The sequence below is a fragment of the Tinamus guttatus genome, unplaced genomic scaffold (assembly GCF_059628265.1).
Source record: "Tinamus guttatus ecotype Peru unplaced genomic scaffold, ASM5962826v1 Tinamus_guttatus_pri_ptg000546l, whole genome shotgun sequence".
NCBI lineage: Eukaryota > Metazoa > Chordata > Aves > Tinamiformes > Tinamidae > Tinamus > Tinamus guttatus.
In genome coordinates this window covers 217,250-238,493 of record NW_028289080.1, presented here as the reverse complement: position 1 = coordinate 238,493, position 21,244 = coordinate 217,250, and the positions used below count along the sequence as shown (strand labels likewise).

The 21,244-nt window shown below is 46.8% G+C and overlaps 1 protein-coding gene across 1 annotated transcript in view; it reads left to right on the top strand.

Moving 5' to 3' along the window:
- Positions 1–9,115: 9,115 nt before the first annotated feature.
- LOC104572452 (protein kinase C-binding protein NELL1) overlaps positions 9,116–21,244 on the top strand; it is a gene marked incomplete at its 5' end in the record, with an annotated part of 206,787 nt that continues 194,658 nt past the window's right edge. The window contains 2 exons of the mRNA XM_088534207.1: positions 9,116–9,263; positions 19,756–19,906. Coding sequence (XP_088390333.1) covers positions 9,116–9,263; positions 19,756–19,906 — 299 coding nt within the window. The remainder of the gene's footprint in view (positions 9,264–19,755; positions 19,907–21,244) is intronic.

Genomic DNA, 21,244 nt, shown 5'->3' with positions numbered 1-21,244 from the left:
TCTATTTCCTTTCGCCGGCCCTTTCTAGCTGCAAGCCCCATGGAGCTCCAGACTTTCCCCTTCTCCAAACGCTAACCCTGACCCTAGCTGTCAGCCTCATGCTGAGACTCCAGGCCCAGTGCTGGCTCCAGAACACACATCCTAGAATCAATCTGAATGTAGTGCTACATTTCCTTTCACATGCCTTTTCAAGTGGCCTGAGCATTCGGCTGACAGGGTTAGTGTTAGGGATTGGGTTTGGAGAGGGACAAAGTCTAGAGCTCCATGGGGTGTGCAGCTAGAAAGGGCAGGCAAAAGGAAATAGTGGGCTACATTCGGATTGATCCTAGGATACGTGTTCTCAAGCTAGCACTAGGCCCGGGGTCTCAGCATTAGGCTGAACAGCTAGGGTTAGGGTTATGGCTACACTTGGAAGAGGGAGAAAGGCAAGAGCTCCATGGGGCGTGCAGCTAGAAAAGGCAGGTGAAAGGAAATAGAGGGTGACATTCCACTTGGTCCTGGGACATGTATTCTGGGGCGAGGAATACGCCTGGGGGGCTCAGCGTTTGGATGACAGCCAGGGTTAGGTGTAGGGTGAAGGTTAGCGTTGAGAGAGGAAGAAAGCCTGGAGCTCCATGGGGTGTGCAGCTAGAGAGGTCATGCAAAAGGAAAAGTGGCGCTACGTTTGGATTGATTCTAGGACGTGTGTTCTGGAGCCAGCACTGGGCCTGGGGGCCTCAGCATTAGGCGGACAGCTAGGGTTAGGGTTAGATGTAGGGGTATGTATAGTGATAAGAGAGATAAAGCCTAGAGCCCCATGGGGAGTGCAGCTGGAAAAGGCACGTGAAAGGAAATGTAGCGCTGCATTCGGGCTGATTCTAGGACATGTGTTCTCGAGGTAGCACAAGTCCTGGGGTCTCAGCATTAGCCTGATAGCTAGCGTTAAGGTTTGGAGAGGGAGAAAGCCTAGAGCTCCATGTAGTGTGCAGCTAGAAAGGGCATGCAAAAGGAAGGAGAGGGCTACATTCAGATCAATTCTAGGACATATGTTCTTTAGCCAGCGCTATGCCTGGGGGCCTCTGCATTAGGTTGAACAGCTAGGATTGGGGTTAGGCCATGGAGAGGGGGAAAGGCTAGGAATCAAAGGGGTGTGCAGCTAGAAAGTGCATGCGAAAGGAAGTATAGGGCTACAGTCAGATTACTTCTGGGACATGTACTCTAGAGCAAGCAATGTGCCTGGGGGTCTCAGCAGTTTGCTGACAGCTAGGGTTAGGTGTAGAGTGAAGGTTAGTGTTAGAAAAGGAAGAAAGCCTAGAGCTCCATGGGGTGTGCAGCTAGAAAGTTCCTGTGAAAAGAAAAGTAGCGCTACATTTGTGCTGATTCTAGGACGTTTTCTAGAGCCAGCACTGGTCCAGGAGGCCTCAGCATTAGGCGGACAGCTGGGGTAGGGTTAGATGTAGGGATATGTGTAGGGGTAAGAGAGAGATAAAGCCTAGATCCCTGTGTGGAGTGTAGCTGGAAAAGGCATGTGAAAGGAAATGTAGTGCTACGTTCAGATTAATTCTAGGGCATGTGTTGTCGAGGCAGCACAAGTCCTGGGGTCTCAGCATTAGGCTGATAGCTAGAGTTAGGGTATGGAAAGGGAGAAAGTTTGGAGCTCCATGGGGTGTGCAGCTGGAAAAGGCATGCGAAAGGAAATAGAGGGCTACATTCAGATTAATTCTGGGACGTGTTCTCGAGCCAGCACTAGACTTCAGGACCGCAGCATTTGACTGACAGGTGGGGTTAGGCTTAAGGTTAGAGGTAGGGATACGAGAGAGAGAAAGCCTAGAGCCTCGGGGGGAGTACAGCTAGAAAAGGCTTATGAAAGGAAATGTAGCGCTTGGTTTGGATTAATTCTAGCACATGTGTTATTGAGCCAGCACTAGGCCTGGGTGCCTCAGCATTAGGCTGACAGCTGATGTCAGGGTTAGAGTTAGGGTTTGGAGAGGGAGAAAGGCCAGAGCTCCATGGGGTGTGCAGCTAGAAAGGGCAGGTGAAAGGAAATAGAGGGCTACATTCGGATTGATGCTAGCACATGTGTTATCGAGCCAGCACTAGGCCTGGGGTCTCAGCATTAGGCTGTCAGAGAGGGTTAAGGTTAGGGTTTGTAAAGGGAGAAAGCTCAGAGCTCCACATTTGGCTGACAGCTAGGCTTAGGTGTAGGGTGAGGGTTAGTGTTAGCAGAGAAAGAAAACCTAGAGCTCCATGGGGTGTGCAGCTAGAATGGTCTTGCAAAAGGAAATGTAGTGCTACATTTGGATTGATTCTAGCCCATGTATTCTAGAGCCAGAACTGGGCCTGTGGCTCAGGGTGAGGGTTGGGGTAGGGATAGATATAGGAGAGAGATAAAGCTCTGTACAATGTGTCCTAGCATTAATCCGAAAGTAGTTCTCTATTTCCTTTCACATGCCCTTAGTAGCTGCCCTCCCCATGGAGCTCTAGGCTTTCTCCCTCTCCAAACCCTAACCTTAGCTGTCAGTATAATTCTGAGACTTCAGGAGTAGTACTAGCTCGAGAACACATGCCCTAGAATCAATCCAAACGTACTGCTGCATTTCCTTTCACATGGCCTTTCTAGCTGCACACCCCATGGAGCTCTAGGTTTTCTTCCTCTCCTAATGCTAACCTTTACCCTACACCTAACACTGGGTGTCAGCCAAATCCTGAGGCCCCCAGGCCTAGTGCTGGCTCCAGAACACACGTCCTAGAATTAATCCAAACGTAGCCCTTTATTTCCTTTCACATGCCCTTTCACGCTCCTCTCCCCATGGAGCTCTGGTCTTTCTCCCTCTCCAAACCCTAACTCTAACCTAAACTGTAACTGCCAGCCTAACACTGAGGCCCCCAGTCTTAGTGCTGGCTTGAGAACAAATATCCTACAATCAGTTTGAATGTGGTGCTACATTTCATGTGCCTTCTCCAGCTGCACTCCTCATGGAGCTCTGGTCTTCTCATCCCTATGCCCATGGAGGCCTCAGTGTGCCACACACAGGCCTGAGGCCCTTTCCTGTGCACACCAAGGCCGCTGGGGGCCACATGGAAGCCTCTCGGGCCCCCTGTCCCCATGCGCATGGAGGCCCCTGGGGAGTGCCCTGAGGCCCATAGGGCCTCCCCCCATCCTGATGAGTACAGAGGCCCCTGTGGTCTGCATGGAGGTCCCTTGCACGTGGAGGCATGTGGAGTCTGCAAGGAGGTCCATAGAGACCCGCACTCCCTTTTGCACGGGGGCACCCAGTGCCCACAGAGTCCTGTAGGTCACCCCTGTCTGCTGTGTGTGGAGGCCCCTTGAGGCTGCGGGGAGGCTCATGGGGTGCCCCTTCCTCTTGACGATGGAAGCCCCTGCGTGCTGCGCAGAGGCCCAAAGGACCCCCGGCCCAGTGCTCCCAGAGGCCTCTGAGGGCCACATGGGTGTTCGTAGGGCCCTCTGGGCCTCATGCACACGGAGGCCCTGGGGGGCCGCACGGAGGCTTGCAGGGCCCCACCTTTCCCTGGTGGCCCATAGGGGCACGCCGTCCCCATGTGCACAGAGGTGCCTGGGGGCTGAATGGTGGCCATAGGGCTCCCGTCCCCGTGCACATGGGGCCCCTGCGGGGCCGCACAGGGGCCAGTAGGAGTCCTCTGTCCCTGTGTGCACCAAGGCCCTGGGGGGCTGCGTGGTGGCCCATAGGGGCATGCTGTCCCCGTACGCACAGAGGCGCCTGGGGCCCGCAGCCTTCACAGAGGACCGTAGTGCCTCCCCATCCCCGTGCGCACGGAGGCCCCTGAGGGCTGTGTGGAGACCCTTACTCCTCACAGCCCTCTTGCACATAGAGGCCCCATGGGGCCACAGAGAGGCCCATAGAGCCCACGTGTCCCTGTGTACACGGAGTCCCCTGTGGCCTGCACAGAGGCCAGTAGGGCCCCCCATCCCCGTGTGCATGGAGGCAGTGGGGTCCTCATGAAGGCCAGGAGGACTCCCCCATCCACATGTGCACAGGGAACCCTGGGGCCTGCACAGAGGCCCATATCGCCCCCCTATCTCTGCGTGCACGGAGATTCCTGGGGACCACACGGAGGTTCTTAGCCTCCCCCTGCCCATCCCCTTGCACATAGAGGCCCATAGGGGCCGCATGGAGTCCCGCAGATCCCCCCAGTCCCTGCACCTCCCCACACACAGAGGTCCCATGAGACCGCACAGAGGCACTTAGGGCTCCCCATCCCCATGCACACGGAGGCCCCTAGGCACCATATGGAGGCCCATAATTTTCCCCTGTCTTCATGCGCAGAGAGGCTCCTGGGGCCCACATGGAGGCCCATAGGGTCTCCCACATCCCCATGTGCACGGAGGCCCCTGGGGGCTGCACGGAGGCCTGTAGGGCCCCCCCACCCCCATGCGTCCCCTAAGCTTAAGCCTAACCCTAGCTGTCAGGGAATTGCTGAGGCCCCCAGGCTTAGTGCTGACTCGAGAGCACACGTCCTAGAATCAATCCGAATGTAGTGCTACATTTCCCTTATCATTTCCCTTCTTGCTCCACTCCTCAGGGATCTCTAGCCTGTCTCTGTCTCCTAACGCTAACCCTAAATGTTGGCCAATTGCTGAGGCTCCCGGGCCTAGCGCTGGCTACAGAACGCATGTGCTAGAATCAATCTGAATGTAGTGCTACATTTGCTTTCACATGTTCTCTCTAGCTGTGCTCCCCATGGAGCTCTAGGCTTTCTCCTTCACCTAACTGTAACCCTAACCCCAGATGTCAGCCAAATGGTGAGTCCCCCCCCTCCATTGACTGAATGTAGAGTTGGTTTATGCTTTACAGGCTCCAAACATCATCTAGACACGCATTTAGGATTTGGAAATTCTACTCCTGAAGGAAAAGGGTTTCTCTTCCATGAGTTAGGAGGCATTTTCCTTGTGGAAGCCCTGTCATCTCTCTGGTGCATATGATGCATCTGGCGACTGAATCCATCCACCCCTCCAGCTACCCTGTAAACACCACTTTTCATTGTCGCTCACCCAAGGAACGAGAACAGAGAGATACTGGGGACTAATCAGAAATATCTCATCAAGCTACAAAATGCCACGAGCTCTGTGGCTGCAGGGACTAACAGTTTAACACTGCGCAGTTAGCAACATCACTGCAATTTAGGTCAAAACCAAGACACGTGCAACACCCTGCTGAGAGCACAAGGACAGTCTTTTGTGAGGGCGTTATCGGTGCTGAAATGCATCAAGTTTGCTGTGTCTAACGCTTTGGTCTTGTAGAAGTGCCACCAGATTCTATTGTAATTGCAGTAAGCATTCAGGAGCCCAGTTCTCATTCTCTTCTGAACATTAGGCCCTCCAACTATTTATATTTCCAGCGCAATCATATCAGCATTATCAGGGTATTTTGCACTGACATGGACGATTGTTTGCCATACATTATTTATGCAGTGTGGGAACCGTGTTGCCTGGGAGAATGCGATTTTTTGGGGGTCTATCCTGTCTTTTTTTTTTTTTCTTCCCCTGTATGAAAAGATGAAAATACTTCTGTGATGGCACATTCTGCATCCATATGTCACTGCGACGCAGTGCTTGGACTAGGAGAGCCCCCTCTTTGAGACCAGTTCCGCTCAGCGACCTTCCAGCCCAGCTATGTATCTCCATTAAAGATTGCACAACAATTTTACTTACAGTCCAAAACTTTGGTGCAACATTAATTAATATAGTATGGAGACAAATGCTGCTTTTACTTGTATACTGTGTAGCTATACCCCCATGCCCTCTGGGTAAGAATGGTGGTGATGGTGCACCTTACCTAGAAATGAGCGTGTACATAGTTCTGGCTAGGCAAAAGCTGTTAACAGGTGGCAGAGGTGGTTGCTGAGGAGTTTTGGGTGTGTTCAGACAGGTTGCAGCCCAGACCAGCTGTTTGCAGAGCTCTTGCTAAGCTATGAATTAGACAACCAGGTGATGCTGAAAGTAAAGGAGCACGAACACAACGCTCCTTCACTGGGCGTGTTTCACCTTACCTTTTATCTAAGCATATTATTTTGGATTTCGGATGGGTTTTGCACAGACATCAGGCTGCCCAGCGGAGGGACTGTCCTCCACAACGGCCTGGCAGGGCTAGCCCCAACCCAGCACCGCGCAGGCAGCTGGCTCTCTTTGCCAAGGCATGAGGTGAGGCCTCCGTGCTCCACGGTGAACTCAGGCCAGGTGCCCTGCGTTAAATCAGCGAGCGGAGCAGCCTCCGGCCGCGCTCGAGCGCGAATCAAAGGTGCCACGTTCCCAGCTCCTGTGCGAGGCGGCTCGAGAGGAAGAGGCTTTTGCGCTCCGCAGCCGCGGGAGGACGCGCAGGTGCCGGCGCCCGTTCCCGGCCCCGCTGCCGCCTCCGCTCCGCTCCGGGCGGCGGCGCTAGCGAGGCCCGCGGGGCGGGAGCGGAGGGCGGGGAGCGGCGCCCCGCGGGGGCCGCGCGCGGGGGCGGGCGGAGCCGCCGCTGGAGCCGGCGCCGCTCCGCTCCGCTCGGCAGGCGCAGCGCGGCCGCGCCGATGGGGCTGCTCCTGCTGCTGCTGCTGTGCGCGGGGACGGCCGCCGCAGGTGAGGGCGCGGGCCGCCAAGGGAAGGGCTCGCGGGGGGACGGAGGGCTCCGCGCGGCGCGGCCCCAACTTGGGCGCGGGGGTGCGCGGCGCTTCCCCCGGCGGCCGCTTTGTTCGCGGCGCGGAGCAAACGCCGCCGCCCGAGGGGCTCGCGGAGCTCCGCGCGAAGTTGCCTGCGCGCAACAGCTGCTGCCGAGCCCGGGGGGCCGCGTCGGGGGGTTCCGCCGCCGCGGAAAGTTTCCTTTTTCCTCGAAAGCGCCGCGCAGGAGGGGCGCGAGTGCCTGGAAACCCGGCGGTAGCGGCGCGAGCTACCGGCGCTGTGAGGGGCGGCGGAGAGCAGGGAGAAATATCAATTTCTTACAGGGATTTCTTGGTGACCGCCTTCAGAATGGTGCGAGTTAATCCCCATGTCTGCTCTAGCGCCTTCGGGGTGCGTTGGGCCAAAACCACAAAGTCCGGAGGTGATTTCTCGTCTCCTCGTTGGGGCTCAGTCGGAGTCTTGCTTGTGTGAGCCGCCGATTTAAGGGGAATAGCGCCGTTTTACTTTCGATGCGAACTGGAAGCCGCGTGGGTTCAGGATCAGGCCCCACCTTGGCACAGGTCTCCAGTAAGAGCGGATGAATTGATTTCAGGGAAAAAAAAAAAAAAAAAAAAAAGGCCATCCTCGTTCCAGAGAGGAGAGGCAGTGGAGCATAGGCGTGCTGGAGGCGAGCGCAGGCTGTGGGAGACCCAGGGAAGGGAGCCTGGCTTATTGCACTGAAGCTGCTGATTTGTTGTTTGTTAATTATTAATGGGACTTTGGAGTGCCTGTGTGCAGCTTGAAGAACTGCCGCGGGAAGGTGGCTGGGAATTTAAAGCAGGGGATGCTCTTCCTGAAGAGTTGCTGTGAGGTTGGGAATAGCCTCCTTGGGAAGCCTCCCGAGAGCTGGAAGGGGCTGTGCCGAAGCTGGGGGAGCTCCAGGGGTTGGTGCTTGTTGAGCCTCGGGCTGGAATGAGCAGGTTTCTTAGGGCAGAGCAGCTGTAGGGATTGATCTGTGTGCGTGTACCCACTGGATGCGGCATCCGTCCTGCCCCGGTGCTGTCACTGGGCAGTGCCTCCAGTGGGGTCAGGACTCTTCTAACTGCTCGTGGTTCATTTTTCCCATCGAGTGAGCTCAACCTCCCTTTGTGTCACTTGCTTTTTGCTGATCCCAAATAGCTCGATCCCCTTTAGACTAGGGGATGATGTGCTTGAGTCCTGGCAGGGGCAGTGGAGCTGTCAGCCCTTTTGCAGGGATGAAGCAGGAGATGTGCCGATGCCTGTTTGCATTGCTGACTGCCTGGGAAGTTTTTATCATTGGAAATGTTTTCCTGGGTTTGTATTTTGTCCTTTTAATTTTCCACAGAAAGGTGATTATGCCCGTGCTGTTATGTATCTGTGCTCGCTTTGATATGACAGCACTCTCAGAAGCTCAGCTATGCCAGATGCAGTGAGATTTTTATCTTGTAGATTAAGGATGAAAGAGACCTTCTAAGGCTAGTTTCAATACTTCTTAACGCCATTGCACGAAATGCCAAGTATCCCCCTGCCTTAGCACAGTGCATTATCCCAAGAAATTTTAATGTTACCCAAGTAAAGGAGAAAGTGCTGGGGTCAGGTGGCTTAGGAAGAGAAATGGTAACTTTACCATGATCCTCCTGTACCTCTGTAAGGTCTCAGAGTGCTTTAGGGACCCAAACTAGAATATCTGCTGCTTAACTAATCTAGAAATGCAGTCCTGAAGTGGCAAGTGAAGGGATTTAAATCTGGTGGTGGAGTGAGCTCAATGAAAATGAACCTGAAAGTGCCTTGCAGGTAAGGTGCTGGAAGTTCTGCCATTGACTTCAGCTGTGTCAGGAGTTTTCAGTCTTGGAGCCTATTCCTGTTTCTAAGGATGCTGGGGGGCGGAGTGGGGCGGGGAAGAGAGAATGTTAGGAATATACTAGTCTTTCGGGGAAGATTTTTGGCCTCTGACATAGGCACGGGTTTTATGTGAGTTTGTTGCTACGTTAGGGATGCCCTCCTTGGCCCTGCTGCTGTATCTCGTTAGGGGGGCACTCTGTTAAGGAATTTGTGCCTAGGTTATGAGCCATGGGACCTGGTCTGCTAGTCACAGCTAGGTGTGAAGTGCAAGGGGGTTTTCTGGTCCTCGTATCTCCTTGGATATTGGGTCCAAAAGGTGCATGCTGCTTATCTCTTCCACCTTTTTGCAGAGGCTGTTGCTTTTTTGCATTTAGTTTTATTTATATATATATATTTGCAACTCTTTTGCCTCACAAAGGTGCTGGATTAACGTAGCTGTTTCAGAGTGTTTTAAATTGCGTGTAGTAAAATCTATGAGAAAGAAATAGCTTGATGGAAATAACCGGAAAAAAAATAGTATCCTCTCTCCTGCAGCAGAGTCACTGTCTTCCTAAGCCGTTACTGTCATGCTAGAAACCGCTGCACTCAATAGTCTCTCCATCCTTTTCATCACCTGGTTGGGAATAAGACCTGGTCTAACTCTGCCTCTCTCCCTCCCTAGCTGTGCCTCTGGCAGCCGTAGGGTTTGGCACGGATCCTGACCTGCAAGTGGATCTCATCGCAGACCTGGATCTTGTCAATGTGACACCTGGGGTGACACAAGTGCTGGGGCTGCACAATGCCAGCAGGGCGTTCCTCTTCCAAGGTAAAGCACGAGTCCGCGAGCTGCCTCTTGCCTAATTCTGCCCGTGTCAGTCTGTCAGAGATTTGATGCCTACCTGAGCCCCTGTAGGGATGTTCTCAATTTATTTTTTATTTTATTTTATTTTTTTCTTCAAAATAGTCTGTATCATGCTGCTGAAATATATATGGTATTTCTTTTGTATGCTGTCAGGTCACTGAGTGTAAGAATCTCTCGGAAAGTGTTTCTGGTTTCAGTGCTCCCCGAGATCTTTTTGGACTAAATGTGCCAAAATGGTCCCACAGCAGTTTTGTCCTTGAACGTTTTTCCCTCTGCCCTTGTATGTGTGTGCATGGGCCTACAGTTGTGTAGGTAGGTGAGAAAGTAGCTTGTGTGTTGATGCTGCTTGGTTAAGATTAGCAAACCTATTAAAGCACAATAAGCAATGTTTTTATTGTGTAGGCTCCCTATTTTTTCATTAGCTCTGCTTTTACTGTGCCTTAAATTGCATCGTTTGGGGTCGTATTTAGTATCTGTAGCTGCTCTTGGAGGCAGAATATGATCTCATTTAGTTTTATCTGCCTTACTGTTATTGTAAGTGATGAAAGAAGCAGATGTGTGACCTTGGTTTAGTTTTCACGTGGACGAGAGGATGGATCCGTTCAGGTCCTGGTAGCACAGGGACTTTTGGAGTCCACCTCAGGATTTGTTAGTTGCTTTTCCCATCTCTTGCGCTGTTAAGTGTTCAGTTTTTACTGATTCCTAGATCAGCCTCCAAAAGAAAAGCATTAAGCTAAATTATAAAATTATAAATTGTTTTGCTTTTAATACTCCTGACTTAATGCTTATGTGTTAGACACAAATACTACTGAAGTGCAGTCATTCTGCTGAAGACTGAAATGCCCTAATTGCCTTTGTGGGGACTTTGTCATCTCCCTTGCTGAGTGGGGGTTGCATTTGTAGTCCTTAAGGCCATGAAATGCATCTCTGAGCCTGCACCCAGGGGATCACCCTGCCTTGTAAGGTGCATTTCCCAAAAAGCCTTTAGGAAGGCTGCTCAAAGTGCGGGTGTTCTTATGCGTATCACTGGAAGTCTTTGAAGTATGGATCTGACCTGCATTGCCTCTCCTCTAGCCAGCGGCTGGAAAAGTCAAGGACCTGGTTCAGGGTGTCAGTGGGAAATCTACTTCAAAGAAGTGTGTAGAAAACTTTAAGCATGCAAGCAAGGCGTTGCAGCAATGTCTACGAACACTGTCTATGAAAGGCTTTTGCAAGCTGTCTCTTTTAAACTTGATGAAACCATGCCAAAATTCTTGTGATAGGGTCACAATAAATTTTAAGGTGTTAAAAACAACTGAGCAGTGGCCAGCAGTGTAAGGCTAAGTCTTATGATCAGCCCTAGATAGCTGGGAAGACTGGTTTGTATTAACCTTGGAGATGGACACCTTGGCAGATATTGGGTTGAGTGGTAGAGAAAGGTTGTGGCTGCGACCAAGGTAGGTGCTGTGTTTGTCATCTTCCTAGGTAGACTAAGTCCATGAAGACTTTGCTGTTTCCCTTCCTGGCAATTGGAGTGGCTGTACATGCCTACACATGTAAGGAAGGGGATGGGCAATGACTTGGAAAACTTGCAACCCCCACCGCAGAAGCAGTGCTGCATTACTTGGGGGACATCATGTCTGGTGTTAGGGCTAGGGCGTCAGTCCCTTTTGATCCAAGCTAATGCAACAGGAGATATTGCTTGCTCTGTCCTTTGAAGTTCATAGCAAATGTTAAGTATAAACAGTGTTGTTTTACAGTGCAGAAACCTTACAGAAGTAGAAAAAATACGAGGATACACCGTGGCTAGCTCAAAATTTGTCCTGTCAAAGCAGAGCCGCTCTCTTGCCTTCTCCGTGTACAATAATCTGAGATCTCCCTGTTTTGTCGGGCTGCTGCAAGCTGGGGTTGTGGGATGAGATTGGGGCTTGCTGGTGGTAGGGATGGTATTGGGGCAGGACAGCAGTGGAAAAACCTTTGGAAGGCCCGTTTGGGCTGTGCCATGATGTGGCCTGTGATATATGCTAATTTAACAGGTGTGCTGGGAGGATATAACTTGGGTAATGTGATTTTTATTAGTGGCTTTAAACCTTAACATTGCCATCCACGGGTTGCTGACCTGCAAAGCTGATGTGCTATACCCTTTTCCCTAATAACAGTAGTGTGAAAATAACTCGTTAATATCTGTAGTAGTCTCAGATATTGTGATAGAATAATTAAGTTGGTCATGGTCTGTTTTATCTTTGGAGAAGGATTTGACTATTGTAGATATTCAGGGTATGCCTCAAGGCATAAAAATAACATGCCAAGCACTTGTTTGCTAAGTAAATATTGATTGATCTTTGCTTTTTACTTTGTGTACTGAACGAGACATGGGCCCTCTGGAAAATGGCATGCTTGATCCTGTAATTAAGCATGATATTGGGATGCATGTCCCAAGAGGGCTGAGCCTGTAAGGCTCCAGCCCTGATGTTTGTCAATTCTCCTGTTTGTTTTTGTTGTTTTAATATAACTAGATTGTAATCTATTTTGTGCACATGATTTTAGCATTTGTATGGCAATGAAAAAGTTACGTGTTTTTTCCCTCCTTGTTCCGCAAAACCGACCCTTTTCAGGAGGCAGAAATGATCTGGCATCAGAATAGGAGGAGCTGTGTAAGATGAATCCTCTTCAAATGGGGGAAATGAAGCATTGTATGAAATATATCCAATAGGCAGTGCTCTGGACTTCTGAAGTGATGAGCTCCTGGTAGCTTTTTCAGTGCCCAGGAGTAGTTTTTAAATGTTTGCATACATATCTCCAGCCTTAGTGATGTTTAGGCTTGGAGCTACACTAGAGCCTGGTCTAGGAATAACATTAACCCAACATAGCAATAAGGAGATACAACTTATGTGTATAATCTGGAATAGCAGTGGAAACCTAGCTGCACTAAACCACAGGGAACCGTTTCTACTGTTATTTTTTCTCCCAGTCCTGAATGTCGTTATGCTTCCCTCTGTGACTTGATGTTTTTGGGGATTTCCCATTGCATTGGTAGCAATTGGGAAAGTATTCTGTGCACGCATTGCCTCTGTCCTCAGCAGTTATTTTTTGCTTTCTTGGGAGACAGTAATTGTGCTGCTTGTCTGTCTTCATTGCCAGGGTTTGTACATGCAAGGGGGCAGTGGGAGAAACGCTTTGGCAGTTCTGTAGTATGCTCAAAGTCTCGTAACGAGGACAAATAAGGACAAACTTCCTTACCATGAATGCAGATTGGTTTGGGTAAAATAAACTCAGTCCATTCTTATCCTCACTGGAACAAAAAAGCAGCTAAAAGTCCTTTTCTTGGAAAGGATGTTGACAAACTGATACACCCTGAGAATTGTGTTCAGTGGCATTTGGTCAGGTTTTGTTAACAATTTTTAATGTGTTGATATCTACTTGATAGGAATATTTGTGTGTCTTTCTTGACCTCTAGCTAGGTGCTATGCTTTTAACCTAAGACAAACAGAAATTCTTGTCTGCATTTAAAAACACAGGGTGATGCTTAATTGTTTTTAAAGGGTTCTCCTCTTTAAGAGGAACACAATAACAGGCATAAGGAGACCTAATGCAGGAGCCAGGCCTGGACTGCTTCCTGTGGTCCCTGCTGTCATGAATGGTCTAGCAGTGATAAAAATCAGGTGCTACTCGAGGCCTCAAACTCGAGATTAATCTCACCACCTGCAGTGAGGTGAGATAAATGGCATGAGGAGGACATATTTTTTTCTCTTATTATTCACTTTGGCCACATAAATGGTGTGAAGGCATCGTGTCATGCTGTGTTGGTTGGTGGTGTTATGTTGCGTGGTTGCCCTGCCTTTTGTGGACTATTTGGTGAGACAAAATGCACTACCTTAGACTTATTTTTATAAAAAAGGACAAAAAAGTGTTTTTGGTTCCTGCTGTCTACTAAAACATCTATCTAAATTCAGCAGTTATGGAGGTTGGATACCCGCTAAAAGGGCAAAGCGGATTCTGTAACTCCAATGACTGAGGGTGCTCCAAATTGCTATGTTGAGACAATAAAATCCCTTGCTGAACCCTTGTGTTTTGGCTCCCTGAAAATTATGTTATATTCTTTTACCCTTCTTCTCTCTGTGTGTGATAATGGGTTTCTTCTATGGCTACAGCTGAGTTTCCTATTGGTGTCCTCTGCTATAAATAGAAGAATAGCAAATGGGGGAAAAAAAAAAAACAGTATAGGATCACAACAGGTACACAGATGACTTTTCTGAGCTGGTGCTTCCCTTTGAAGCCATGGAGCTTTGAGCTTTACTGGTTGCCTTGATGGGAACAAATGCCTCCTGCTGTAGAAGAGTTGGTGTTATTAAGGTTAGTGGTGTTGCTTTCTTTCTTCCTTTTTTTTCCCCTCTTCCTTCCACGGTCAACTGGAAGGTAGCAAAGATGCTGTTAGCGTATAGTGAATGCCAAGCTGCGTGCTGGGTGTTTAGTAGCTGTGGGCTTCTGCTGCAAGCCAGTGTTTGCCAGCAGCATTGAGCTCTGGCTCCTGCTCCCCATGTCACATAAAAGCTGAAAGGAGCGTTGGATCCTGTTGGGAGCCAGGGAAGGGAACCTCATGCCAGGATGCCCAGGAGTGGAGAGGGATGAGCATGCCTTGGTCTGCAGAGGTCCCTGCAGGTGCTGGCAGTGCAGTGTGGCCTCGCAGTGTGATGTTGGAGGAGTAATGTGACGGATGCCAGAGGTTTGGAGACCTGGTGTGTTGCGCTTTCTCGAGGCTCCCTTTTGAGGGAGTCTGAGCCCACTGAATCCAACTCGGCGGCCATAATCTCCATAGGAAAAAGGGGAAGTTGTTTGGGCTTTAATCAGTTAGTCATGATGCCAGAACAAAATTGAGGTTTCCTCGATAACAGTATCGCCCACATGTTTTAAAGTCCTGGTTCTTGATGCGTTGGCTTTTTGTTCTCCGATACTGGCAATGCTTTTAATGCTTTTTCATGTCCTGTGAGTGCCAGCTTGCGGATGGGATATTGTGCCTTTCTAGCTCCATGCCATCTTAATTGTTTCAAAATGTGTTTATTAACAAAAGTAAACACTGCTGCTGGTGTAATTGCTGATGGCAAGAAATATATATATAAAAAATGGGGGGACACATGTGGCAGCTCTATTGAAATAAAAGCCTCTTTTCAGAAACAATGACTTATGGAGCAAAAGGGAGCTGTTAGTACCCTGAGCACGTTTGCTGTTACGGATGAACCCACAGCAATGGATGCTATCAAAGTTGTCATATTTTATTCATGAGTTGTGGTGTGCCTGGATGAAATAAGAAAAGCAATGCTCCAAATCATAATTATGGTGTAAAAAGATAAAACAGTTGTTATTGTGACATTTTTGAAAATTCTTAGGTCTCTCTATTCATATAGCACTTGCAGAGAATGACTAAGTACATTGGCTATATTTATGATTTTGTGGGGTGCATGCATGTGGAAAGCTTCACAAATACAGAATTTATATATATTTAGGGGAAATACACAAATATGTGCTTTTATGTGTTCCAAGAAACACAGACACCTAGAATATTGGATATAAATGTAATTGTAGAGAGGATGACAGTGGAAATTATGCCTTGATAGAGAAGGGCTTTGACAAATATATTGCCCTCCCCCCATGCTATCATAATGCAGTTAATAAATAAAACAGACACCCGAGATTTAATTTGTTTTAACAATAATGTGAAAGTCATTTTTATGCGGCAAAGAAAGCATAGGGGAGAATTAATTGATGAAGCACATCTTTTAATGCTTGCACAAACTGGAGAAGTCTCTCTCAGACTAGAGAAAATCCGTAAGATTTTTAGCAATAAAGGACCTATGAGCTTTAAAAGTAATTAAAACACTATTTAAAGTGTCAGATCATTAGAGTTTTGAATGGAGAGAGCACTTCAGTGTATGCTTGCTTTGAACTTCATGGATAATTTCATTTTGGCTTCAGTTGGATTATTCACATAGTTGAAGGGTTTACTGGACTGGGAACTAAAACCTGTGTGTTGGTGGGGGTCTGATGGTGGGTGCAAGTAGCATTTGGTGTTGTAATTTCTCCCTGCAAGTGAAGAAACTGCCAGAGATTTCTGTCTGCTGGAACTTCCCCCTAAATGAGCTGTTGAAAACTCATAAGGTTTAGGCATGCAGCCCCTCCTCAGCAGCATTTGATATACTCATGTCCAATTTTGGGACCCTAAAGAACCTAAGAATTACTTGCTGTTAATATTTATTTATTTGCAAAGCGGTCTTCATTTGTTAAGGACCGCATTTTTCATATCTGTAAGAAAGTGCTAGGTGAGAATTCAGAATTGTTCCACACAGTTTAAAAATGCAATCTCTAACACTCTATTGACAAAGCTGGGATTTAGGTGTGTATTTTTCTGTATTACAAAAGTATAATGGGAAGAAACAAATCCAAACTATAAATAGTAGTCATTTGCAATAAATAAAAGTAGTCAATTGATTTGATCCCTGATTTTTTTTGGATTTAGATGCTCCTTGCCTTCTGATACTATCTTCATGTTGCACTTGAAAAATCACTTCCAATTTTGGCCTGGGGGAGGGGGAGACTGACTTGGACATGCCTGAAAACATTTGGTAGAGAAGGGAGGAAAAAGATTGCTTTAGAGGCTTTGGCATGAAGAAATGATGATTTTGGGGTGGCTTGTTATTTTGTGCAATGTGAGCACTTGCTCTGAAATAGGTCCCTGAAATGGGCAGTGCTCCTGCAGAAAGGACGGGCAGTACGTATCAAATGAGTCAAACCACTGCTGCTTGCCTGTGTGCCATGCCTCTTTTTCTTGTTTTTGCAGAGTTAAGTACAAATTTGGAAAATAGTTATAGCAACCTCTAAATTGCCTAGTTGCAGTGATGTGGTACCTTGCCTAAGACAGCAGGGAAAGACTTTATTAGTGACTCCTAAGCTAATTAACTAACAAGGCATCTAATTGGATTAACACACATGATTTAAGAGCAGATGATGTGCTTTTAGTACTAGCGTGGCATCTCTACCAGTTAAGGTGTGAGCATTTAATTAAGAGATCAACGACTTGGTTGAGATCAAGCTGCCTTGGTTTCAGTGCAAGTTCCCCAAGGAGGCAACTTCAGGAATGTGAGCCCCATGGCCACCTAAAGCTCCTAAATGAGAAGTGGCTGCTGGAGCAACGTGTGCTGGGCGGAGTGCCAAAAAATGCTTGCAAACGTGAGTGTTGGAGTTGTGGATCGACGTGGTTGGGCTCTGTGGCACTGATGGAGTGATACAAAGATGGTGACTCCTTGACAGCTGTGTGATTAATAGCGCTGTCTTCCTAGCTGGTGCTCAAGTCGGGCCAATTTTCCACAAGTGAGGAGGTGCAATGTTAATCCACTAAATCAACTCAATTACTGGTTAGTTAGAGAAAATGTGATTTGCTAAGTGATCTCTATTTTCTTGGTGACTCCAGATCCTGCTGTCCCTGGCACATGGAGCTTGAGGACTTGGTTTGCAGTGGCTTCTTTAATGCTGTGGAATACACATATAATTTCAAATGCTAGGTTAATTTTGCTAAGAGACCTAGTTATAAACTAGTACACAGAAGCGTACATCAAAACGACAACAGTATAAACATTTACAGCCAAAGCAGTTCTGCATCTTGCAAAAAGGAGTTTCCACTGGATTATGCTATTTTCCACCTTCTCTAATAGAACTGCTTTTGCTGTACATCTATGAGAACTTACCTTTAACATTAGCTATTCACCCTGGTAATTGCACCAACCTCTAATTTAATGAAAACCCATTAAACCGAAACAATAATTAAAATGAGACATCATCTCTGTAGGAGGCATGCATATTAAAATCACTGAGCATTTCAGTGCAGGCAGATCTTATTCTCCAGAAACAGTGTTTGAAGTAACATATAAAAAAAGTGATTTATAGCAAATAATCGTAATTTCAAAAGCTGTGCTGTAAAATATGATTTCCTACTGTTTATTACTGGCTGAGTGGAACGAGCAAGGCAAAAGCAAATAAAGCATTAAAATGTGTATCCTACTCACGTGGATATAGTGAAGTGGCAAAGATGTGCAGTCGGCAACGACCTGTCTGCGAGGGAAGCATGTTGCAAGATCTTTTTCTTTTTCCCCCACTTTGGATAAGGAGAAATTTGTATGAATTTTGCCCCCACAACCTCTTTGAAAAATGGGTATTATTGGGGGAACACTTTATTTTGCTGCTGTGAGGCAGGAGGGACAGTGCTGAAAACTGCCTATACCAAGGTAAAAACCAATATGTTGTGATATTTGTTTCCTAAGTTACTGTTACTGAAATCTATGTTCTCTGTAGGGTTAAATATTTTCTTGCTTGTCCAGAGCTCTTGTGCAAAGGTTACCTTGAAAGCCCGGTGAAACTAGGAGCTTTAAAAAGTTTGAAGCTTCCACTAAAGCAATGTGGCTGCTTTTCCTGCCAAAGCAGGGAAGGAAAAGCACAAAATATTTGGGCAGGCTGGTGTGATAAAATGTATTGCCTGTTTCAAAAAGTTCATTTAGACCTAAATTTTACTATTTTTTTCCTATATCCTGGAAGCGTGTGTTAGAGGCATGATTTCCCAGCTGGCTTGGGATTGAGCTCCTAAGAACTGCTGCATACTCTGCATGGCTTCCAATCCCAGCTAGAATGGTTGGGTACTTTCCTTGGTATCATGGATCTTTGGGGCTGCTGTAAAATTAAGCTGAGAAAAAACTTTGCCTACTCTTAACAGTTCCCCCCTCCCCCTTCTCTCAACTCATTTTAATTTCTGTTACAGTAATGGACCATATATTTTACCATATCTTTTCATTTTCAAAACGCTGTCCTATGTGTTTTGACATGGAAAAAGTCACTAAAATGGGAATATTGCAGCATTTAGTGTGGAGAAAAGAAATGAGCAATCAAAAAAAAAAAAAAAAAGTGGGGGGACAGCAATGAAAAGGAAATCCCCAAATGGAATTTGTTATCAGCTGAAACAGATTCAATTCATTGGGTTCAACAAGGCAAAAACCCCAGACTTTTGTAGAAATGACTCTTACAACTTGTTTGGGGGTGAGCAGCTAGTTCTGGTGAGCAAGGCTGGGAGCATCGTCCTTAGCAGGTTCCCCATTGAGAGGGTTTGGGGCTGTCGGTGCTTTCCAATAATCATGTATGTACCTTGCTTTAACTCCTTTATTTTGGAGATGTTCTACTATATTAAAAAAAAAAAGAAGCTTGGGTAGCTGCTATTGCAAATTAAAAGAATAAAATCATGTAGGAGGTCATATGAGTCATAGCTATCATTATTTTTATTTTTTTGCTGAGGTTGTGTTACTGCTCGAGTGTGGAAGCGCTGTTTTGCTGCGGATGACTGTATAAACCCATATTCTTCTACGCTACGTGGGAAATATGATGTTTCATTACCAGCAGACAGTTATTTTTATAGGGAATGTAAAAAGAAAATCTCCCCCTCGAGGCACCTGTGCTGAGGGCGTGTGTATTTATTTTTATTTTTGGAAGTCTGAAGATGTTTTCTTGATGTGACGATCGTGGCTAAAGAGCCCGGGATTGCTGTGTGAGGTTTGGTGGCTGTGTGGGGAGATGGATAAGGTAATGTTTTCGGAGTAGTATGTCAAAACCTCCTGGTTTCTGGGACAAGTTGTTCTGCGTTGCCTGATTCTCTTTTTGAAGAGATGGAGGCAGCATTTTGACCAGTCATAGGTTTGCTAAGTGGGCCAGGTGAAGATTGTGATCCGATAATAAAGTGGTAATGGTAAAAAAGCAAAACCAGCTGTGAACTAAAATGCTGTGATTTCTCTCCCTTGGTCATTAATCACCTCCATAGGGATGGGATATTGTGAATTAAAGGCATGGGATGAAGATATTAGGTGAGGGTTTAAGTGTTAAGAGATGGAACAAGGAGTGCTGCTGTGGGATGCAGGATGAGCAAGGCTAAAATATTTCTGTGTCTCCTTGGTCAGGCAGGAGTTTTAATAAATATTGTATGAGCTGTTGCACTTTGTTTAAAATGAGAAATCCCAGAAACAATGGATTGCAAGTGTGCCTGGTATTTATTTTGGGAGCAGACACACAGCTGTATAGCATTATTAGCCATAGTGCACAGTGGAACGACAGGAGGGATGATGGAGAGTTGGTAATAGAATTGATAGAGCCAAAATTAGAGCTTGACAAGATGTTGGGTAAGTCGGTGCCCGAGACCCTTCTGAAATTAGGGGCAGATTTATCTGGCCATGGCACACCTTACTTGCAGTGACTCGAGCAGCGACTGCTTTTTGTCAAGGAGACAAGCAGGTACACAGGTGGCATCAGGCTGAGGAATGAGGGCAATGGTGGTGCGAGGTGACCGCTTCTCCAAAATGCGAAATATCGACTGTGAAATGAAAAGTGTGATCTGAATTTTTCTGGCTTGGCGTTTTCACTAAACTGTTGTTTCCCTTTTAAATGAAATTTTTAGATATAGAAAGAGAAATCCATGCTGCTCCACACGTGACTGAGAAGCTAATTCAGCTCTTTCGGAATAAAAGCGAGTTCACGTTTCTGGCCACCCTGCAGCAGAAGGCGACTACATCGGGAGTTATCCTGTCTATCCGGGAGCTGGAACACAGGTAAGAGGAGAGTTCCACTTCATGGGAGTTAAACCGATAGGCTCTTGCTGCCTGTTTAAATTCTATCTCATATTGTTTTAAAATAATTGGTGTCTTTTTTGATGTCTGTCAGTTAAACGAAAGTCTTAAGAACAGCTTCTGTGTGGTGGTATATGTGTCTTTCCTGGAGTACAATAGATGCTTACTTTGTTTTTGATTTTTATTAGTGTAAGGCGAGGGAAGAAAAGAATATTGTCATTAGATATTAGTGTCAGATATCAATGTCCATCTCAAAAAAAAAAAAAAAAAAAAAAAAAGTACCTTTTATTATAGGTTGTAGTAATTCTGTGGGTGTTTTGATGCTTTGAATACGTTGTTGGGTCAAATGGTCTCCTGTAATCTTGGACTGCTTGGGGCATGCTTCCTCTTCCATAATTTCTTAGGCCTTGAAGGGCTCTTAGAGCTAGTCGATTTCCTGCTGTTATATAAGTAAAAGGATGTTCTTCGTTTGCTCCTGCATCAAATCAAATAGCAGTTCTGCACTGTGCAAATAGAGGAAAGTTTCTGATCTGTATTTAATTTGGAATTTAATTGCTAATTGTGTACCTATGTCACAACTAGTAGCCCTATTTCTTACCTTTGAGAAAATACATGAAGGAGAAAGCAGGGGCTTTATTTGTGCAGAGGTTGCTTTTTGCCCATGCATCAAGGGCACGGGTTAGTTGTGGCCTATATATGGTTATATAGCGTGTGTTTTTTAATACATATGTAGTTGCAGGCTTGGAAGCTGGTCTCACATAATTCTATGTAATAATGAACATATCAACATAATAATCAACATCTGTGCTCTTCTAGGCAGCTCAGATAGGCATGCCAGTGCTGCTAATGACTGCTCCTACCTTTAGATTTGAATGTCAGATGGATTACTGCAATTTTCTGGGCTTTCTGCATGTCACTTAAAAGCTGAGGTGGTGTTTCTCACCCTCATGTCTTAGGTTGTTACCTAGACCTGGGTGAGGGTAATGCTTTCAAGCCCCTAGTTCTGGGATGACAGAAATTAAGTGGATGAAAATGTGGAAAATAGCTTTAACCATGATAAAGAAGAGTAGAGAGCAAAGATTGGGGGCATAAAGGTTTGTATAATGCACTGCAGAAGGGTTCCTTGGTCACATTAAGACCAATATAATAGCATCATTTTGAGCTTTTTTCATATTTTTCTACCTGTTCAGGTTGCTCTTTTCTTTAGCCTTGCATGTGAACTGAGGAGAGTGCAGGCCTATGCCTTGTTCATGTTGCGTTTCTCCAGTAAATATTACTACGAGTTCGTTTTCCATTGATGGCATGGAACTCTGAAACCAA